The sequence below is a fragment of the Carassius carassius genome, chromosome 12 (genome assembly GCF_963082965.1).
Source record: "Carassius carassius chromosome 12, fCarCar2.1, whole genome shotgun sequence".
NCBI lineage: Eukaryota > Metazoa > Chordata > Actinopteri > Cypriniformes > Cyprinidae > Carassius > Carassius carassius.
Genome location: NC_081766.1, coordinates 12,440,282 through 12,461,746, shown reverse-complemented (window position 1 = coordinate 12,461,746; position 21,465 = coordinate 12,440,282). Strand labels below are relative to the sequence as shown.

General features: G+C 36.8%; 1 protein-coding gene across 1 annotated transcript in view; it reads right to left on the bottom strand.

The window, feature by feature from the left end:
- Nucleotides 1–790: 790 nt before the first annotated feature.
- Nucleotides 791–21,465, bottom strand: part of LOC132154810 (beta-1,4-galactosyltransferase 2-like) — a 123,526-nt gene continuing 102,851 nt past the window's right edge. The window contains exons 4-7 of the mRNA XM_059563480.1: nucleotides 17,930–18,117; nucleotides 15,567–15,689; nucleotides 7,709–7,813; nucleotides 791–1,725 (exon numbers count right to left, since the gene is read on the bottom strand). Coding sequence (XP_059419463.1) covers nucleotides 1,575–1,725; nucleotides 7,709–7,813; nucleotides 15,567–15,689; nucleotides 17,930–18,117 — 567 coding nt within the window. The 3' untranslated portion in view covers nucleotides 791–1,574. The remainder of the gene's footprint in view (nucleotides 1,726–7,708; nucleotides 7,814–15,566; nucleotides 15,690–17,929; nucleotides 18,118–21,465) is intronic.

Genomic DNA, 21,465 nt, shown 5'->3' with positions numbered 1-21,465 from the left:
TTTCCTGTCATAGATTTTCAGCAGCCATTACTCCACTCTTCAGTGTCACATGATGCATCAGAAATCATTCTAATAAACTGATTTGGCACTCAAGAAACATTTCTCATTGTTACCAATGTTAAAAACACTGTGCTGCTATATATTTTCATACATGTAATTCATCTTTTATGAACAAAAAAAATCTAAGGAGCATTTATCTGAAATCTACTATAACAATGTAGAAGCATTCATAGACTAAAAGTATTATTTCTTCAAATATATCTTACTGACCCCAAACATTTGAAGGGTAGTTAATAAAAAATCTTCATATTAAGCTATCAAAACAAAAATATAAATGAACAAAGTTATAGGTCTTCTCATTTTTATTGCACAGTTAAGGCTGAACAAACTTCTTGGTGAACTGTGCTCTGTGCTTGACAAATGGCAAAAAAATGGCAATATTGATTTATGGCCTGTAAGAAATAATTACCGTGGTAAATGTTTTTCATTCACTTGCATTGAAAGATGTGGAAAAATGTTGATTTTGGACCCTGGGTGATTATTTTTATTTTTTTTATTTTTTTTATAGACTCTAAAACTGAATGATATGGGCATTATTTGATCAAAGCACCCATTGCTAACTTCATACTTCAAGTTAAAAAAAAAAAAAAAGCCTTGATATATGACATCTAAATATGAATCTTTCAGGCAAATCAAAGTAAACAAAGAAAGAGTGGCTTGTAGCAGTCAGTTTTGAGCAGGTGGTGAATGATAGAGGTCTTCACCTCTATCTTCACCTCTAGGTCTTCACCTCAAGCTCTTCAACTCTCAGCGAAAGTTACCGCTGTTTCTCCAGGCATCTACAAGGCAGCCATTCGTACCATATTGACTGACACAGTCATGTGCTTGTAGGACTAGTCCAGATCCAGTCTAGTCACACACAAAATTGTCCCCCAAGTTCCCATGAAGACATCCCAACGAGGGTTTCACCCCCAGAAATGCTGAGAAGTGAGAAGTTCAGCTTAGTCCCAAAAGAGGAAACAAAATAAAAGAGCGCAAGAGAGAGATATAGACACAATCCAAAGGAGCCAACTCAAGCACTGATTTATCAACCTCACATGATCAACCAACATCTGAGAAACGAAAGAAGAGATTGAACGCTGCAAGCATCGCAGGTACAAAGACACATTCGCTTTTGAAATGTAGAGTACTGTATGTTCTGACTGATTTACATCAAGTGACCAGGCTGTTCTTCGCAGATAAACATCACTTACCAAAACCAGAACTCAACAACCTTCCCGTTAAGAGCCTAAAATCCTGTACTGATCCTCAAGGTCTGAATAAAACAGCCAGTGGAGTATGGTGATAATATTCCTGTTCCTCTAAACACTGCACATCTTGATCTGGATCAGCATATGAATCAACAGCACATCGATGGATCCACATCAAGCTTCCACGTATTCCTGAGAACGAACCTGTTCAGCATTTCACTGCATTATCTTAGGAAGGTGATCCTGGGCAGAGCTTGTGTGTGTGTGTTTGTGTGCTGAACTGTAAGAAGGTCACGGCATCCTCGGTCAAGACCCGGTTGCTCTCTATCCTTTGAGAGGTCTAGGAGGAGGCTTGCCGATCTCTACGGAAATGTTGGTGTAGAGCGGGTATTTCTTCACAGACACCACTCTGTACATCAGTGAGCTGATCCCATCTTTCCTCATGGTGTTCTTGGTGTTCTGGATCTTACTGAACCTGGAAAAAGAAGAAGAAACACAAACAGTATTAGCTGCGTCATGGTTTTCAGAAACATTTAGGATACAAAAGGGCTTAAAAATTACAGTACGTCTTCATAAAGGACAAAAAAGCAGTGCAAATAAACCATATATGTGACCCTGAACCACCAAAACAGTCTTAAGTCACTGGGGTATATTTTTAGAAATAGCAAAAAAAATATATATTTTTTTTCTTTTATGCCAAAAATCATTAGGATATTAAGTAAAGATCATGTTCCATAAAGATATTTTGTAAATTTCCTACTGTAATTATATCAAAGTTCAATTTTTGATTAGTAATATGCATTGCTAAGAATTCATTTGGACAAATTTAAAGGTGATTTTCTCAGTATTTTGATTTTTTTGCAATCTCAGATTCCAGATTTTCAAATAGTTGTATCTCAGTCAAATATTGACCGATCCTAACAAACCATAGATCTTAAGAATGCTTTTGTGGTCCAGGGTCACATATGTGGTCTATACATCTCATGCACTATATTCCAACACTTAAAAAAAATACTTTTAAGGGTTCAGCAGCTTTTCACTGGTCCACTACCCTCAAAGATAATTTTTTTTGTACCTTGTTAACCCCTAAAAGGTTCACAGTATAACATTAAGAGCAACTAAGACTACTCTAAGGCACCAATATGCAACTTCTGGAGGAAGGTACGGTACAAATTAGATTCTTTAAGGGTAGTGCCCCACTTAAAAGCACATTTTTTTCTAACCATAAAAGTCTTGACGGACTAATAATCTTCACCTTCTTAATCTGCAGCTCTCAGATTAAATATGGCAGCCACGGTGAAGGTTAAAAATCAATAACCTCAATGACACTGTTTCATAACTAAACGCCATAACCTGCGCCTCTTTGATTTGAGAGCTACAAGTTAAGATTATCAGCTCAAAGCATTCATGTTGGGTAATGAAGAAGAAAAATACATATAATTATAAAAATATAATTTGGCTTCTTATTTTTTGGTGCTTTTATAGTACTTTTAACGTCTTTCTGGAGCTTGACAGCCCATGTTCACTCTAAAAAAAGAAAAAAGAAAAATTCATATTTTGTATTTCAAGGAAAGAATGACATACAGCTTTAGAACTAATAATATAATGTAATGTAATGTAATATAATATAAACAACTTTAATTATAATAATATAATATAAACAACTGTTTTCTTTTGGAAATGTTTTGGAGCTAGTACGCACTGGTTTGACTCCAAACGAATAGTCATGCTAATAAAACACATCTTGTAAATCACTAACAAATGATAATGTCAAATAAATTTAAGTATCATAATATGGATGACTTAAATGCATACACTTACATACCAATGTCAACCAGCAGGGGGTGAAATAACATTTATAAAGGTGCACAGAGCATCATTCTTGCAAGAGAAAAACAAATAGCTCTCACAAGATTTCACCGGAATCAAAACAGACATTAACCCTATAAACCACATTGACCATATTTAAACGCTTAAGTTACATAATAAGAGAGTTTTTCACTATAATAGAGGTAAAAAAAAGAGAAAAAAATATTTCTGTAGGCACTGAAAGATGAGAGAAATAGAGATATGAGAGTTTTAGACTCCCATGGTTTATCATTCAAATTAGAAGTTACTTAAGTTCACTGAGCTCTGCTAAAAATAAGCTAAGTACAGGAGTATTCAGCAGCTCTGCTTCTCCAGCAGTGTTTTATATTACAGCTTAACCTTCCATCCCTTAAGACACGTAAAATGATATACATTTCAACATTTCAGTCTCAACCAAAGAAGAAATGTTTTAACAAATAGCACATTTACTCTGAAAAATGCCACAAAAGTAGGAAAGAGAGTTCAAGTTGTCCGTTAAAGGGTAGTTTGATTTATGTGAAGCTATCAACTTCCATTTCAATGTAGGTGCCATGAAGGCCATTAAAGAGTCTGCAGATAATGATTTATGTACACCTCTTGAATGAAATAAGTGTATTTGAAAGGGCTCACACTGAACTAGAATTAATATTCATGTGGACCGGTGTGCAGCAGCACTAAGGAAAGTTGATGAATAGAAGCCTGGTTCCTCCGGCAAGCAAAACATCTCATTATGAAGGCTGATGCTCTTCTGCGGAGTGAACCAAACAAAGATGGCTGTGGTAGTAACAGAGCTGAGGAGAGGACAGCCATTCATCAAGTCTAACAACTCTTCTTTTTAAATAAGGGTTTGCTTGGAGAACGCAGCCACTTACTCATCTCCATGCATCAAGTCTGAAAAAACAAATGACCTAAACCTGTGTCACAGGAAAATAAAACAAGACAAAACTTAAAGAGCCAGGAACTTGAAGTTACCACAACTCTGCCCTTTACAAAAACATACACTATCTTTTAAAAGTGAAGTGAAGTGATTTTTAAAAAAAATCTATATATTATCACAGAATGTATGGGGAACACAACTGTATTAATAAAATCCAGTAATCCACGGCATTCCCCGAATCAGCTTTCTTCATCAAATTTCCAGCTCAGTTTTAAGAGGCAGTTATGTTTGAGACTAAACCTCTTATCACGTACAAAAAAAGCCATTTTAGAATAATCCCTCACAAGCCTCTAATGGAGGCAATAAAATCTAGAGAGGAGGGGATCATACTCTAAACGACTTCCCATTATTCTCGTTATGGCGCTAATCAATTATAAATCAGATTCCCAGTTGAGTTGTGGCTCTGGGTTCTATCAGCCCTGGTGAAGTCAGAGAGTGTTTCAGAGGATGCCGTCGAGATTCATCAACCTCTGACCGCACTTCCTGATATATTGATCATCACTGAGCCCATGTCTGCATCAGTCTGTGGAGTCACTTGGTTAGCACACTTAGAGTAAATGGTGCACTAAAGTAAAGCTTTTTCTGACTTACATACATATTTATTTAATAAGTATATAACCTTAGGAGCCCTGTGGTAATTGAAGAGCATAAAAAAATGTTTCAGTGAACAATTATTTAAAATATTTTTAATTATAATAATAAATACTTAATATTTAAGTATATAACCTACAGGTTTCCTTAGAGGAGCCCTGGCTTAATTGAAGAGCATTAAAAAAATGTTTCCGCAAACAATAAAGTGCACATTTTCCGGTCTGATGCTTGTAGCAAATGTGGATCTCAGCAATCGACTCTGCATCATTTTTCCCGTTTGAGACACAACACAAACAAACGACCTGTCTGTGACAAACGACCCGGTTTAGCGTGACATGTTTCAATTCATTAACTTCAGCACAGACACCCCATTCATTTCTACCCAGCGTTCTTCTGTCCTCTCCAGCAAAAATGAGTTTAGCATGCGCTAGTGGCTCTCGGGGTGGGCCACGCTCATTACTTCAATTGTCTGAGCCACTTGAAGGAAAAAAGACAAAAAGAATGAGGAAGAGCAGGACATAAATGGAGAGACAGTAAGTGAGTGAATGAGAAAGAGATCAATGGGAAAATAGAATGAGAATGAAACTGAGCAAAAGAGAATAAATCACTGACTCTTATCTTTGCACAGTGAGAGCTGAGTGAAACCTCCTACCAGAGAAAAGACCAATCCTAACTTTTAATGGCATTTCTTTTGCTTCTGTCTCGCCATTTCGCTCAGCACTCTCCCAAGATTGACAACCACCAAGAAACAGTGGACCAACCTGCAACTGCAGGAATCGTTTTGCAATTAGTTGCTCTGCTGTGAAGCTTTTCTACCTGGGAACGATCTGGCTCGCAGCCCAGCATCCACGGATGGGCTTATTGATTGGGCTATTTTACAACTAGTGACGTTTGAGCTATTCATGCATTAAGAACCTCCGCCAGCTGGCATAAACACACACAATAATATTTAGGAGTCTGAATAGGTCTTAAAGATCAAACTATTTTGCAGATCCAGGCAACTGAGTGGCAAAAGCTGGACAAAGTTTGCAATGCAACAAACTAGAAAGGGTGACTAACTGGGTGGATTACAACACTTTTTTACACAGTAATCGTTTTTTTTTTTAAAGAACATTTGTTAAAAACTTAGTCAGTATTTAATTTCATGTGTCGTATTTTATTAAACAAAGTGGCATAATATGTATATATATCACCTAAAGGATTATTAGGAACACCTGTTCAATTTCTCATTAATGCAATTATCTAACCAACCAGTCACATGGCAGTTGCTTCAATGCATTTAGGTGTGTGGTCCTGGTCAATACAATCTCCTGAACTCCAAACTGAATGTCAGCATGGGAAAGAAAGGTGATTTAAGCAATTTTGAGCATGGCATGGTTGTTGGAGCCAAATGGGCCGGTCTGAGTATTTCACAATCTGCTCAGTTACTGGGATTTTCACACACAACCATTTCTAGGGTTTACAAAGAATGGTGTGAAAAGGGCTACAACAGCAGACGACCCCACCGGGTACCACTCATCTCCACTACAAATTGGAAAAAGAGGCTACAATTTACACGAGCTCACCAAAACTGGACAGTTGAAGACTGGAAAAATGTTGCCTGGTCTGATGAGTCTCGATTTCTGTTGAGACATTCAGATGGTAGAGTCAGAATTTTGGCGTAAACTGAATGAGAACATGGATCCATCATGCCGTGTTACCACTGTGCAGGCTGGTGGTGGTGGTGTAATGGTGTGGGAGAGGTTTTCTTGGCACACTTTAGGCCCCTTAGTGCCAATTGGGCATCGTTTAAATGCCACGGCCTACCTGAGCATTGTTTCTGACCATGTCCATCCCTTTATGACCACCATGTACCCATCCTCTGATGGCTACAGTACTTCCAGCAGGATAATGCACCGTCACAAAGCTCGAATCATTTCAAATTGGTTTCTTGAACATGACAATGAGTTCACTGTACTAAAATGGCCCTCACAGTCACCAGATCTCAACCCAATAGAGCATCTTTGGGATGTGGTGGAACGGGAGCTTCGTGCCCTGGATGTGCATCCCACAAATCTCCATCAACTGCAAGATGCTATACTATCAATATGGGCCAACATTTCTAAAGAATGCTTTCAGCACCTTGTTGAATCAATGCCACGTAGAATTAAGGCAGTTCTGAAGGCGAAAGGGGGTCAAACACAGTATTAGTATGGTGTAATAATCCTTTATGTATGTATGTATGTAAACTTTTAACTGACAATGTGTAAAAATAAAGAAGTTACATTTATATAACTTCTATAGACATATCAAACATAATTATAATGATAATATAAAACTGAGAAAACTTTGACAGATACTGGGAAAAACTTGGAAAAATATACATATAACCATATCAAACATGTAAATATGTACCTAATAAAGTGATACAGTTCACTGGCTTTAAATTCAAGCATATCATATTTTTGCCAATAGCATGTCTTAATTAAAATATTTAATTGTCAACATGTCTTTTTTGTTATTATTGCTGAAAAAAAAGAAAAAGAAAAAACATTTTCATCAGTGATTTTGCTATTGAGATTAACAACAATGTCCTGTCAAAATAAATAAATAAAACATATAATATCTCCTAAAATATATATCTCCCTTTAACTGTGATGTACTGTATGAACATGAACCTGAACATTAACCCATGTTAAAAGTATTGAATGAAGAAGTGAAACAGCACAGAAATAATTCAAACGGCAATTAATTGCTGAAACTAGATTAGATCCAGGCTGGTTAGTGCTGGTTTTGTGCTAATCTAGCTGGTAGACCAGACAAGACGATGCTGTTCATCATCAAAACTTGCTGATTGTACAGCATGGTCTTTCTAGAGAAGCAAGTTGAACAAACATGCTTGTGTTTGGAGCAGCGAAATCGTCTTATATATGTGTTCTATATGTGTTCAATGCAAAGAGCTCTGCTGTGCTTTAGATCAATAAGTCACAAGCATAGAATAAGTGGTGTGATTTAACACATCCTAACAGAGCTTGTGGATCTTAAGCATTCAGGCTGTATTAACACTACACAGAGATTAGGTGGCAGGAAAAAAGGGTCTTACCTCTGGGGGTTTGGCTCATTGTGCTTGTCTCTCTCATGCTTGATCATCCTGTAGCGGCCGATTCTCACATCGGGCCGGGACACTTTCATCCCATTTAGTGTGATTCTGACAGAAAGGGGGAGAACAATGGAGAAAACGTATGGTTAGAGTGTATGAGGTTTCATATCGACTGACTGATTGGCTTCACGCAGTCACAACATCGTTTAATGATTGTCACAGCTACGGTTTAGAGAAGAGAGAGCATCACCCAGCTCAAATTCTCAAAAACACTTTCTGTTTGTTTCATTTGTGTGTCCACATTCTCATACTTTTATTATAATATTAATAATAATAAAAGAAAAACAATGTATTATTTTTATTATGTCTAAATAAATATATGCATATTCAGACACATCTTTTATGTGCACTCAAAAGATAATTTACTTCCTATGTGGTATTGAAGTGGACAGTATTTTGTAGTTTGACACATGAACAAACGATGAACTTCAAGCAGCAACAGCTAATCAAAGACTCAGTAAACTACACAAATACCAGGAAATGTCACATAAGCAGGAAACAATGCAGAATAAAAATAAACAAAACAAAACAAAAGTCAGTATCTGAGAACTGTGTCGGGAACGTTTGCTTAAGAGAGCAGCCAGACCAGGCAGCTCCACACACACCTCGCCTGGAGTACAATCCCATTTGTTTGAGTAACTACAGCTTAGAGCGACTCAGGATTGCTTGAACAATCCAACCATTCTAATCTCCCTGCTTTGCTCAAGGTCTTGGCATTAGCACAAATCTTATGTTTGTCATGTGAGCATTGTGTTGTTTGAGCTCTGAGCCCCTCGCTGCATTTCTGATGGATGACGCCTTTATTTGATTAGATGGAAATCCTTCCGAAGAGAATAAGAGCATGCCTATTTCTGTGTGTTTGTGTGGGATTTTATGATTTATTCCATTTTTATATACATCATCCTAATAATCCAAGAGCGAGGCCTTTGTTATAAATAATGCAGCTGGGAGAATTGAAGGTAATCTCTGGGAATTCTTGACCCAGAAAGCAAAAGGAGACTTCTGAGGGCCCGAGATTATAATGAGAGAAACGACAATGTAAACAATGAAGAATAAATCCACATAGAGAGTGGATTTATAAATGTCACTGAGGACCAAACTAAACGCGTGACAGTGACCATATTTACATATAAATGTATTTAGTGATTTTTAACCAGTTATTTCAAAATAAAACCAACTGTAAACAATATGGCGCATTAAGGATGATATAAAGTACCTCACCTTACCTTCCCCCTAAAGTTGTAAATAAATATTACTAGAGTATGTTTTAGAAAAGAAAAAAAACCTTTTCAGTACTTCTACTTTACAATCTCACGTTTATTTCAATGTGTTACTGCCATTCCTGTTCCTGTGGCTCAGTGGTAGAGCATTGCGTTAGCAGAGCAAGGTTGTGGGTTCGATTCCCAGGGAACACATGTTAGGTAAAAAATGTTAGCTTGAATGCACTGTAAGTCGCTTTGGATTAAAGCGTCTGCTAAATGCATAAACTTTACAACTACTTGTTACATTTCTGAGTAAAAACACCAAATTAATTTAATGCACAATATGATAATCATATTCATACAGTATATTCCATGATATTTATATGATATCAGTACTGAAGTATTAATATGGTAAATGTCCAAATAAGCATTATATACCTGTATCTTACACAGTTATAAACATATTGTACATATATTTTACTGGACAACAAGACAATTATGTAAACTGTATTTTCTTTTTTTTTTTTTGCAGTGTAAGAACCTTGCCTAATTGTGAAATTCCTCATGTCTGAATCTTTATCAACCTCATTCCCGGTGTGAGGTTGATTCTAATCAAGCTATTTTTAGCTCCTCTGCTCTGATTTGAGTTTTGGCTGGAATCGGCAAAGCTCCGGGTATCTAAAGGAGATACAAAAAAAATAATAATAATAACTCCAATAACTGTGTTCATGTTGGTAATTACTGTTTGGTTGGCTCATGTTCATGGACACCTGCAGTAATTTGGCTAAACAGCCGTGAGCCTCAGGTAAGATGAGGGTTAAATGCCTTGGAGCTGGATTTGGGTTCATTATTATGCACATTATACACACACATTACAGCATTTATTTGCTGAGCATTTTCTCAGATCCTATTGTGAGATTAATTTGCAGCAGTGTTCCTTGAACCTCTGGCCTTTCACACCCGGCTCAGACAGCTGTGATTACTCTGGGGCTGCCACATTTTAAGAGCTGTCTGATTGGGGGGGGGGGGGGGGGGCGAGATGCTGTGCCATTAAAGACCTTGAAAATCTATGCCGAATATCTGAAAGTTTTGTGACTTCCTTTCCACTGCATAGAAAAATTAGTTTTGTTTTTTTTCTAGTTAGGAACAAACAAAAGATGCTGCTAAATTAACCTCAGCCTTGGAGGCAAAAAAAATGCATTAAAACACCTGCAGGAAGAGAGCGAATGTGGAAAGCAGGTGGGGAAACACTCATTACTCATCCAAAACAAAAGCAAACAGCATCACTATTGTACCATAACAGAAGTACATGATGAAATAACTCAGTGTCTCTATTAGCCAAAAAAATCAGTTTTGTGATTAAGGGAATGTTTGTATGAATGCTGATATAATAATTAAGCATTTTGACTGATCTGTTTTGGCCCATAGTCTTTGATTGGATTAACTAAGTCCTTTCTTTCTTCCTCCCTGCAGTTCATTTAATTGCATTATACTCTTAGAGTGGAGGAGAATAGGTATCGTTACTATTACTTCATGGCTTGCTGGTGAAGCAAAATGGTAGAGGAGCAGAAAAAAAAGACAGGTCAGACACACCGGGAGAGAGAGAAAGACTGAGAAACAAGCTGAAGAAAGTGAGGGAAAAGTCAGAGAAAAAAGGGAGGGACAGAGGAGTGGTCATAAAATATGGCAGACTGACTGACCTTGTCTGGATTTCTTTTTCCATATCAGCCCTCCCTCACTGGTTTTCTCTCCCATTAAATGTGTGGAATAAAAAAACTACTGTACTGTACTACTGCTTTCTGGAGAGTACATATTGCATGACCCCTAATACAAAAATACAGATGTTTTCTCACTTAACTCTGTGTATAACAAAACAGATATCATTTCCCACTATGTTTATAAATTTTTTCCTTATTAAATGTGTCATCTGTAACATAATATTTTTACATTGGTTCATTTAAATCAGTTAAGAATAATATGAAACTGTAGAGTTGTTACCATACAAATGAAATGCAATGATACTATTAAATATGAAACTAAAGCAACAGTAGGTGGCGGCAAATGACTGTTTTAATGAGCGAGTCGTTTAGTCATTCATTCGACTGATTCGGTCGGTTCAAGTAAAGTTCTCTCTCACTTGCCCCTTATATTATACATACATACTTACATGCATTTATTTCGTTAGTTAATTACTTTGTGTTCTCAATAATCAGGTGACATGACCAGGTTATGTTGGTTATGTTCTTAAAATCAGGTAGTCGTCAATATTATCTTGGAAATATAAAGTTACTTTGCACATTAACATAATGAGCCAAGAAAAACATCATGTCTGCTATAAATGCCGCCAAAACCTGCACTCTTGATGCTGAAGTCATGTATCTCCACATGCCCATGGAGTTGCACAGACTCGGACTGTGATTGTTGAATGCTGTCAAAAACAGACTCCTCGTTTTAGTCCAGTCTCCTCAAGAGTAATTCATAACTTTTCAATTTCAACTTAAAAACCACAGTAGAGCACACCTGTCTACTGCCTTCCACTGTCTCGTTCTTACTGAAATGTAAAGGGAAATGTCCCTTCAGGGCTTCCATCCTCTCCAACTACACAGATGTTGAAAATCAAAGAAAGAATGACGGGTTATTTCTCTGTCCACATGACCAGAGGGAAGAGCAAAACTCTTTTTTTTTATTCGCTTTTTGTTTCAAGCCAGTGTGATGGAAAATTTGCTGTGCATGAGGCCAGGACACAGTCTCCTCCCTCACACACATCCCTCTGGGCTATTTCTATCCACAATGACTTCACCCTACCAGTGCATGCAGCTGTGACCTTCTGTCCAGCTTGCAGAGCATGATAGTGGTTGCTCTTTCCATTAAGAATGCCTCTCCAGGTGATTTATAATTTTAAAACAATCATTATTATGAAACTGCCATACAATGATCCAAAATCCAATCAACAAAGGATTGTCAACATCTGGAGTTGGATACTGCATGGTTGCTGTCTAGATTATGATCATAAACAGATAAACATTGAAACATTGAGCAAATAATTGATTAAATGTGCACTTTGTCTTTGATGTGAAGTAAACTAACAGTAAACTATAAAAACTGAATGCCAAAAACATTTTTTTCTGTATTAAATATGAAAGCTCAAATGAACCTCAGTTAAGTCACTTGCTAATTAGAATGTTTGTCATATGGTAAATGCCCTCTTTTTGTAACAACACTGTATTTAACTGTATTAAAATAGTGATCTAAATATACATTAAAAAATGCTACTATGCAAAATGTTGGTTTCATTCAGATTTTTTATATTAAATCAATACTTTTAAATTGATGAAAAGTGACTGTAAAGAAGACATTTCCACACACACACACACACACACACACACACACACAAAACTGTTTCAAATAAATTCTGTTCAGTTGACAGTAGACAGAAATGACAGTGATGGCTGATTAAAACTCATCTTTACCATCAGAAGAAATACATTTCACTTAAACATATATTAAAATTTTCATCCAAACTATGACCATTACAAAAACTCAACAGTTTCAGTGTAGCTGGAAAATGACCCCTCTGAATTTGTCATATATTTTGTCAGAAACCAAGGACAGAAATGGCTGCAGGAGCTTCTCACCAATAGAGGGTGACTACTCAGAATTAATTCTTAACTTCTTCCTTGGCTAGAAGGGACACTTGAAGCTAGAAGTCTACTACTGCAGGATCAACTACAGCAAGAAACAAAGATTCTGCACACTAATGCCAGCTGCCTTCACATGCATAAACTAAAATCCTGTCCACAGAGACAGGCCAGATACAAACAATGTGTCTCTTCTAAAGCAGCAATGACAGAGGGGCACATCCGCATAGACTTACAGATTTTAAGAAACCAGGCTGCAGAATTTCGAGCTTGCAGAGAAGGATGTCCATTGGCACTTGGACCCAAGCTGTCAGACCGCTGACCTTCAAAGATATGGGAAGAGAGGAAGTTGTTCTGACAGGGACTGGGAGTCCCTGGAGCCCAAGCAAACTGGTTCAGAGAACTGACAGTATGTTCAAGTAAACTTCCACCCAGAGGAATCTAAATGGGCTCTGTGTCTCTCCACCAGTCAGACAGAGAATTTGAAGCAGAACACACAGCTGGGTCCACATGCCATTCACTCTTACATCTTGTCTCTGAATGACTGCTAAAAGCTGACTGCTCCCTGTCTGTAAAGAAAGAACTTATTCATACTTTAGAAATATTTCAAAGCCATAGACTGAGTCAACCACAGTGGCTCAAAGTGTCTACTTTTAAATGAAGTAAGTTATGTCGAAAACAAATATTCTCTGATAAGGACCCCAAAACCCCCTCAGACCACAGAGGGTTAAAACAATGCAGTCTTTTGAACTTTCTATTCATCAAAGATTTCTGAAAAAGAAAATGTATCAGTTTCCACAAAAATATGGAATAAATCAGCATGTCTGAATGATTTCTCAAGTATCCTGTGACATTGAACACTGGAGTAATGACAAATTAAAAAAGCTGAAAATCTATTTGAATTGGTTGTCCTGGCAAAGGTGCTCATTTCGACACACTTAGAACATAAAACGAGCAGCGAGAAAATCCAAAAAGTTTGACAGTTAATGTGCACTAAATATGCATGCAAAATACATAATTAGAACTCCTTCAAAACAACATCAAGCTTTCTATATTCCCCCAATAAAAACAGCTCAGTTCAGAAGGAGATCTCAGGGGAAGCTGCAGCTTTTTTATGGATATCAAGCTATAAGGCCTATTTTTACTTATATAATCTATCCATTGTGTCAAAAAAAAAAAACGCAGGCAAAGGCAGGAAAAAATAATATAAGAGGTGTGCTTTATCACACCATCCAGTTTCCGCTATCTACTGTCATTGGAACCCTAAACAACTTTAAAGAGTGACATATGGGGCATATCTCCACGAGTGTTATCGCTGTTGCAAGAGCGTACACGTGCCCTGATATTCTGCAAGTTTTGCTCTCTCATCACCTGAGCAGGGAAAAATGATAGCTAGTGAACAAGCAGCTATTCATTATATGGAAAGACAGGCATCAGACAGCAGAGCGTCATCTATTCACACGTTTCTGTCTGGACATGGAGTAGATTTGTGAGCGGCCACTGAATATACAGCTGCTCCCTGCAGAGCTGCATATCCCAGAGGACAAAAAAAGACCTAGAATCAGCGCAAGAACACTGTTCAGCGACAAAGCGTCTGTTTCTGATGACGCATACTTATTCATGACTTTTTTTAAAAGCCTGTCTAACACATTTCAAAGCCTGTCTACCAGACCTCAAAACAAAATGACATCCCAGAAAGTCGCTCAAAGTTTTCCAAAGAGCACACATGGGCAGTCATCTAAAAACTTCCACCGATATTATTCATTTAAGTCAAGAGAAATAAAGAACCATATTCTCTTAAATGTATTTGAATATTCAGATTTCTCACAGAAGCTGTTAATGTGTCACAAATGATTTTTGAAGAAGTAGATTGGAAAAGTGCAATCTGTTATCACGGATCAGTGACACATTTAGACATACAGTATCAGCAATTACGACAATCATAAATAACTCAAAATATGTGCATTTCATGGTTAACTTCCATTTGTCAGCATATCAGTCGTCTTTAAAATGGATTGTTCTAGAACCACCAGAAAGAATAACTAGTCAAAGTAACACAGACATTATAATCTACTTTTCCTACTTTCTTTTAAACTAAAGCAAAGAGCATAAACTAATAGATAATTTAAATAAAACCTTTGAAGACTTTTTCCCTTTTAATAGCCTCTCCTTTGCTGCCCATTTCCCTCAAACTGTGGTGCTGTATTTTATTAACCAACTGAAGTGACAATGTTTTTGTTGGAGAAGTGCTGAATACATTTACCAAATGAGTCTATAGCTAAATAAAAAGTAATGAATTAGACTTTATTAAAACACAGTGGGATAACCATATACAGTAAACTTTTTTATTGGTCAGAAAAAAATCCTGACATCATGTTAAAAAATTATTACGCAGAACTGGTATTTATTAAATGATTAAGTAGAGGTTTTAAAGCTTTTTCACATCAAGGAGACATGACAATTCCTATTTAACTACAGTAAATCTCTCAGATAACTGCACAAATGGATACATTTGTAAATTTCCTTCAAACTCTCCAGACACCAATATGGAACCACTAATTTAAATAAAAATAAAAATTAAACTATCTATTTGATAAATGCACGTTATTGATCCTATTGCAAACAACTCATCGATGCATGTGTTTTATTTTTTACATTTTATTAGACCTCATAATCTAGTATAATCTAGTAATAATTTAGTCAAACTGACTTGATCTTCAGATGATACGATAGACTTCTCTCTGGTGTCGTAAGCCAGACTTCAAGCACACATGCATCTTCCTTAGGCTTTGAGTGCAACATCTCCGCCCTACATATTTTCTTTTTCGATAATCCATTACACTCAGATGTATGTCACAATACAGAAAAAAAGATCCTAACCTACTTCTGTTTTATCCCAACTTTAAAGGACCAGACCTCAGGCACTTATAAAAGAGAAAGACAGCGAATTCATGGTCTTACCTGTTGTAAATGTCGTCATCTTCACCTCCCCAACCCCAGTACTCATTAGGGAAGCCATTGATTTTGAGGAACTGTTTTCTGCTAAGGCCGGACACCCCTCCGAAGTACCCCGCATAGGGCAGCCTGCAAAGAGGGAACAGACCTCAGTCATTCTTATTCAGTTATTACACATATTAGAATAAAGCCTTAAATCTGAGTGCATAAGACCTTATAATCACCAATAACATTTTCTACAGTAATATTAATTTAAATTGACTATTCATGTTTTTTGTCCATTTGGAATGTAGCGCTAAAGGCTTTGGATTCCCATTAGATTTTCTTTTTGATTCAAGTCTACAGCTAAACATCCTTTCTGTAGGCCCTCTCTGACCTGAGCTCTTTAGTCAGTCAACTCAAGCATTCGAATTTAACAAAATTACACCGCGTATGAATGATTCTAGAGAGCCACAGAGTCCTCCCACAGGGGATCCCACATTTTCAAATGCTATCTGATCCTTCTCCCAACTCTCTTTCATCACCTCTCTCCTATTTGCCAACCCTTAGGCCCCTCGGCTGAGCTACACAACTCTAAGGATGCCCTGTAAAAGCTTAAGTTTTCTCATCATACAGCTCAAGAATCAGGAGTCAGATGAGAATTATCTGAGGAATCATCGTCTACAGGATTAAAGGCTGATATAAATATAAATACTCCATTGCAGGTCAAAGGATGAATTAAAAGGCCTTGGTGGTTCTCAGAACTAAGTCATATTTGAAATTTAAACCACAGAGTTATTAACTCTCAATCAAGTGTTCGAAGGCTTCAAACAAATGCTCTACTGGATGAACACAGTCTGGAAAAGCATTGAGTCCACTTAGTTGAAAACATGGTTTCAGTGTCTCCTCTTTTAAGAGGCCCACTGGGCTGTGGGCTGGCAGGTGCATCATGGGTAGCCGCCTGGGGTTTGCCTTGGGCTACAGCAGTGTATGTTGCCAACAACAGCAACCACATCCACCCACGCAAACAAATGTGCGACATAAGGGCAGAAAGAGAAGCAAAAACCTACATGAACACGCACAAACACGCATCCACAAACAAGCGCTCGTGCACGCTGCAACCACAAGTTAAAAGACAATAAGCTAAAATTAATGAGGCCATCTGCTACAGCAGCAGTCTTCACAGAAACAATATGACTGAAGTTTCCTCCCATGCTCACGGTCTGAGAGCGTGTAATTCTCAAAAGGTGCTCCATTTATTAAACCAACGTTAAGGCCTCCTCAGACGCACGCCAATAGATGACTCACAGAGGAAACTGAGTTATTAGCCCACTGACAGTTAAAAGCAGTTCATGCTCTGGAGAACGTCAGTGGCATTTGTTTAACAACGTATTGTCTGGCCGTCCACAGAGAAGTAAAACAAAATTGAATAAATGTTCAAAAACTACTACTACTATAAAAATATATAATAATAACAATAAGAATTACTTCTTATTAAGAACACTACTACTACTAATATAATAAAAACATATACATAATAATTATCTTAAGTATAATAATCTTCCTTTAAATAATTTTACAGTAACTATTATTAAATGTGTTACACATACCATGTGATTAGTAAACAATTATCTTTTGGAATAACTTCCCAACATAGCATACATCTTAAGATAGAGGCTGATTTGAACCAATTCCTTGAGGATGGCAGAGTTAAGATTGTCTTGGTCCTTTCGCCCCTCACACAAAAACAGGAAATGAAACACCATGGAGCAAAGGCCAGCTTGTCTGCTTGCCAACAGAAGACAGACAAAATTCATTTCAAGTTCGAAAAAAAAAAACATAATACATCAAACCTTCACCAGTGTTTTAATATCTCCAGCTATTACACTTGAAGAGAGCCAGTATGTCTCCGCTAAATAATTGTCTGCCTTGGAAAATGAATACATATGCTTGTCAAGGCTCCAGGTCTGTCTAGACTGGCACAGCACCTAACAAACGAACTTTTGATACATAGTAATTCAGCTGTATTCTAGAGGCTTTGACAGACAGCCCTCAAGCTCTGGCTGTTTGATTAACTGACTCTTTTCTATGCAAAGAAATAAAGACAAATACAGACAATGCCATCTATTAATATGTATGTAAATAGCAACAAATGCGGCCCAGCATTATCTGTAATCAAATCTGGCAAGGCCACAATTCTACAAGGATATTAAATTCATATAAAACACGCCACTGATTTCATTTATTGCATTTTCAGCCTTTATATGAGGCTTCTGATTATTTATGTATCAAAAGGGACAAGAAAGATAAAAGTGAGATAAAATGATACATAAAATATAATGTGTCAACAGACTACTGCACTTTGTGGCTCCTTAAATATTTAATGTTACCTGAAGCCGAATTTGTCCATGGCAATGGCAAAGTGACGGGGCTGGTCATAACAGTGGTACAGGTTCCGGTCATCCATAGGGATCAGGTCTACGTCACTGAAAATGAAGCAGTCGTATTCTGCGTCTTTAAGAGCCTCCGTGTAGCCAACATTCAGAAGCTTGGCCCGATTGAAGGTGTCCTCGCCAAGCTGAAACACAACAGAAAAAAATAACAACAGCTTTACAACTGCTATGAAGGACAATGAAAGAAAACAAACAATTCATTATTCTGACTTTTATTTTTTTAATATTATCAATAGTTATAATATAGAAAAGAATAAGAAAAATGAATAAGAAAAAGATGTCTAATTAGGTCTATATTTACACTGAATGGGATGCCATGTAACACCACAACACCATGTGGTGTCTGAACTAATAATCCAGTGTGACAATAATCCCATGTAATCCTGTAATAGCTGAGATTTGGCCCAATAATCCAAAGGTGTGAAGTACTGTCACAAATCTACTGCCTTTTCGGCACAATGCCCGAGGATGTCCACTACAAAAGCATTACCAAAATGATTAAAGGATGCATATTACGTAAGGCTTAAAAGTGTTGCATTCACAGCTCAACCACGTCTGTAAACAGTGATGAAAACCTTCGGATGCAAACAGAAACACCTCTCAAGAAAAGCTCTAGATTTTACGAGTGAAATCTTATTTCACGACATCAATGCTAAAAAAGTAAGGAAAAAACCTTAATACTAACTGACTTTTATCTTCTTTCAATATTTATCCTAACTTCGATTCTCTCAGAGGCCTAGATGCTTCAATATAAGAGAGAAATGGAGAAAGAGTGAGAGGGGGCAGATAAGGCAATATCTTTAAGAGACATAAAATAGCTTTTACCTTCAGCAAGGGTGCTCATTAAACATCACTGGGCTCATTTTTACTAGTTTAATAAGATTTATTCCTTGTGTGGTGGCAGGCAGCTCAGACAAAAAAAAAAAAAAAAAAAAACAGCAGTAGATGTCTGGTAATAATAATACACCTCGCTAAAAATGAGATTCATAACAGGGACATGCTCACGACTTGAACCTCTCATCCAATAAACCAGCTCCAACACAGCAGATATGTGGACATCATGAGCAGATGGCTTTGGAACAAAAAAAGGATCGTCAGAACTAAGCATTCATCCTGAAGTTTCAGCTGTGAGTTGTTTGGCTTGTTTTGTATGGTTTCAACACACCATGGAGTGGGTTTGACTGTGAAACAGTTGTTTGCCCATGATTCTCTGATAAATAAAAAGTTGAAAAGAACACAATTCATTTGAAATAGAAATCTTCTGTAACATCATAAATGCCTTTAATGTCACTTTTGATCAATTTAGTGCATACTTGCAAAAAATATAGTAATTTCATATGAACCGTTCCTTTGTAGTTATTTATGTTTGTGTACCTTTTGCTTATTTGACATTTACACAGTAGATATTGGCATTAGCATTGAGAAACCTATTCTGGTTGACATGGAAATAATATGGTTACTCTAGAGAACCTTGGAGCACTAAAGTCCACTATACATGAATATGTTTATATAAATCCTCATGTAGAGTAATATGAAGAGTGGTGTGATATATAACCCATTACAAACAGCCAAAACTGAAAAGCATCTACTCTGAAGGTGGTTCCTAATTGTAGTCAATGAGGCAGAGGAAAATCATTCTTGGCTCGAGCTCAGTAAATAAAACAGCCTCCCTCTTTCCATCAGTACCACACTAAGAAGTACAATGACTCTGTTTCTTAACCCAGACTTAAACCACTCAGCTTGAGGTCTGAGAGTCACATCAGCCCCCAGCTAGAGTCTCCTTCTGCTCCTGTATCTTATCGCAGCCATGTCAGTTGCTCAATACTTGCTCTCTGAGAAGCAATTAGCTGTATTTTTTTTTTATCTGATGATCACACTGATAGCTAATCACAATCCCTTGCTCGCTCTAGGTCATGAGGCAGGATCCCTCATATTGTTGAACGCTCATGGCCAACTGAGGGAGTCCTACCCGGACCCTGTTGCTATGGAGACAGATTAGGACCAGGGCTCATCCTGAGAGATAACATTGTGGGTTTTCTTGTGCAGGTGTGGGATGTGTGTGTGTGTGTGTGTGTGTGTGTGCGTGTGTGTGTATGAAAAAAGCCTGCATTATCAGTCCCCAGCAGGCTGACAGCATCATCCAGCATGCTATCGATGCCAGAGCTGAAGGCTAGAGAAAGAGAGGGGGACCAAAAAAATCAGGAGTGAACTGGATTGAACAGAGTTACAGGGCACGAGTGCATGAAAGACAATCATAGAACATGAAGGAGAAAAAGGAAGCTTCCAGAGCTTTCAGTGTTTGGCATCAGAAAAATACATTTTATTAAATGGTAATTTGAAAATTAATTACACTCACAAAAGCATCCAATAATAACAGTATTCTAGGTGTAATGTTAATGTAACTTTTTAAATCTGTTTTTGTAACTTTGTAACAATATACATTTATTCTCAGTTTGAAATGCATGGCAACACAAAAATGAAAATAAATAATTGTAAATTATTCTTTAAAATAATTCTGACGCTCTTCATCATCTTTAAATATACTGGCATAAATAACAACAACAACAACATTAATTGTATTTCATATTTAATTTTTAGAATTGTAATAATTACAATTAAAATGTGTTTTTGTTTTCTACATTTAAATGATCTTTGCCAATTTTAGTAGTAAAAAGAAGAAGAATTGACTATTTGTTAAAAATAATTATGTTTATGTTCTTGAAGTTTAATTATCGTGTCACTAAGTATCAGAAATAAAATGAAATATTCTTTTAAACAACAAAATCTGTTTTAATATTATTCATTGTAATTACAGGGAAAAAACATAATAAAATAATAGAATTTGGACTGTTGACAGCAGCTGTGTGCGAGACGGACATCGTCTAATGCCTAATTGGTAGACATCACCAAACCCTTATTACAGTAATATTTTTTCTGCTTTTAAATGATCATTAAACTACATAAATAATAATAATAATAATAAAATGCACATTATGAACATTTTAATATTAATAATATTAATAATAATAATAATAATAACTGAATATTCAATTATATAATGTGCAAACACATATAATATCAGTTATTCTTGTAGTGCAATGATCATTTACTTATAGTAAATTAAAAAAATATATATTCTTAAAAATAATCTATATCAATATCAGTCATACAAATTAAAGGGAAAAATTACAGATTTCCATTACCCTGAAGTTTAAAACTACAACTAAATCTTTATGTCTGACGAGCTCCAATTCTGTCAGCTGGAATGAATCTACCTCAATCTGGCCCAGCCTCTGGGATGTCATGACACTTGCGCTCTGGTTTCATCTTCTCAGATGTGAGTGAAAAGAAAAATCCTGCAAAACTGAAGCAGAAGTATTCATTTAGCTGATGCTTTCATCGCAAGTCACTCAAAGCGCATTACTTACAGTATAGAGACAAACCCCCTGCAGCAACCTGAGGTGTCTCAGGGC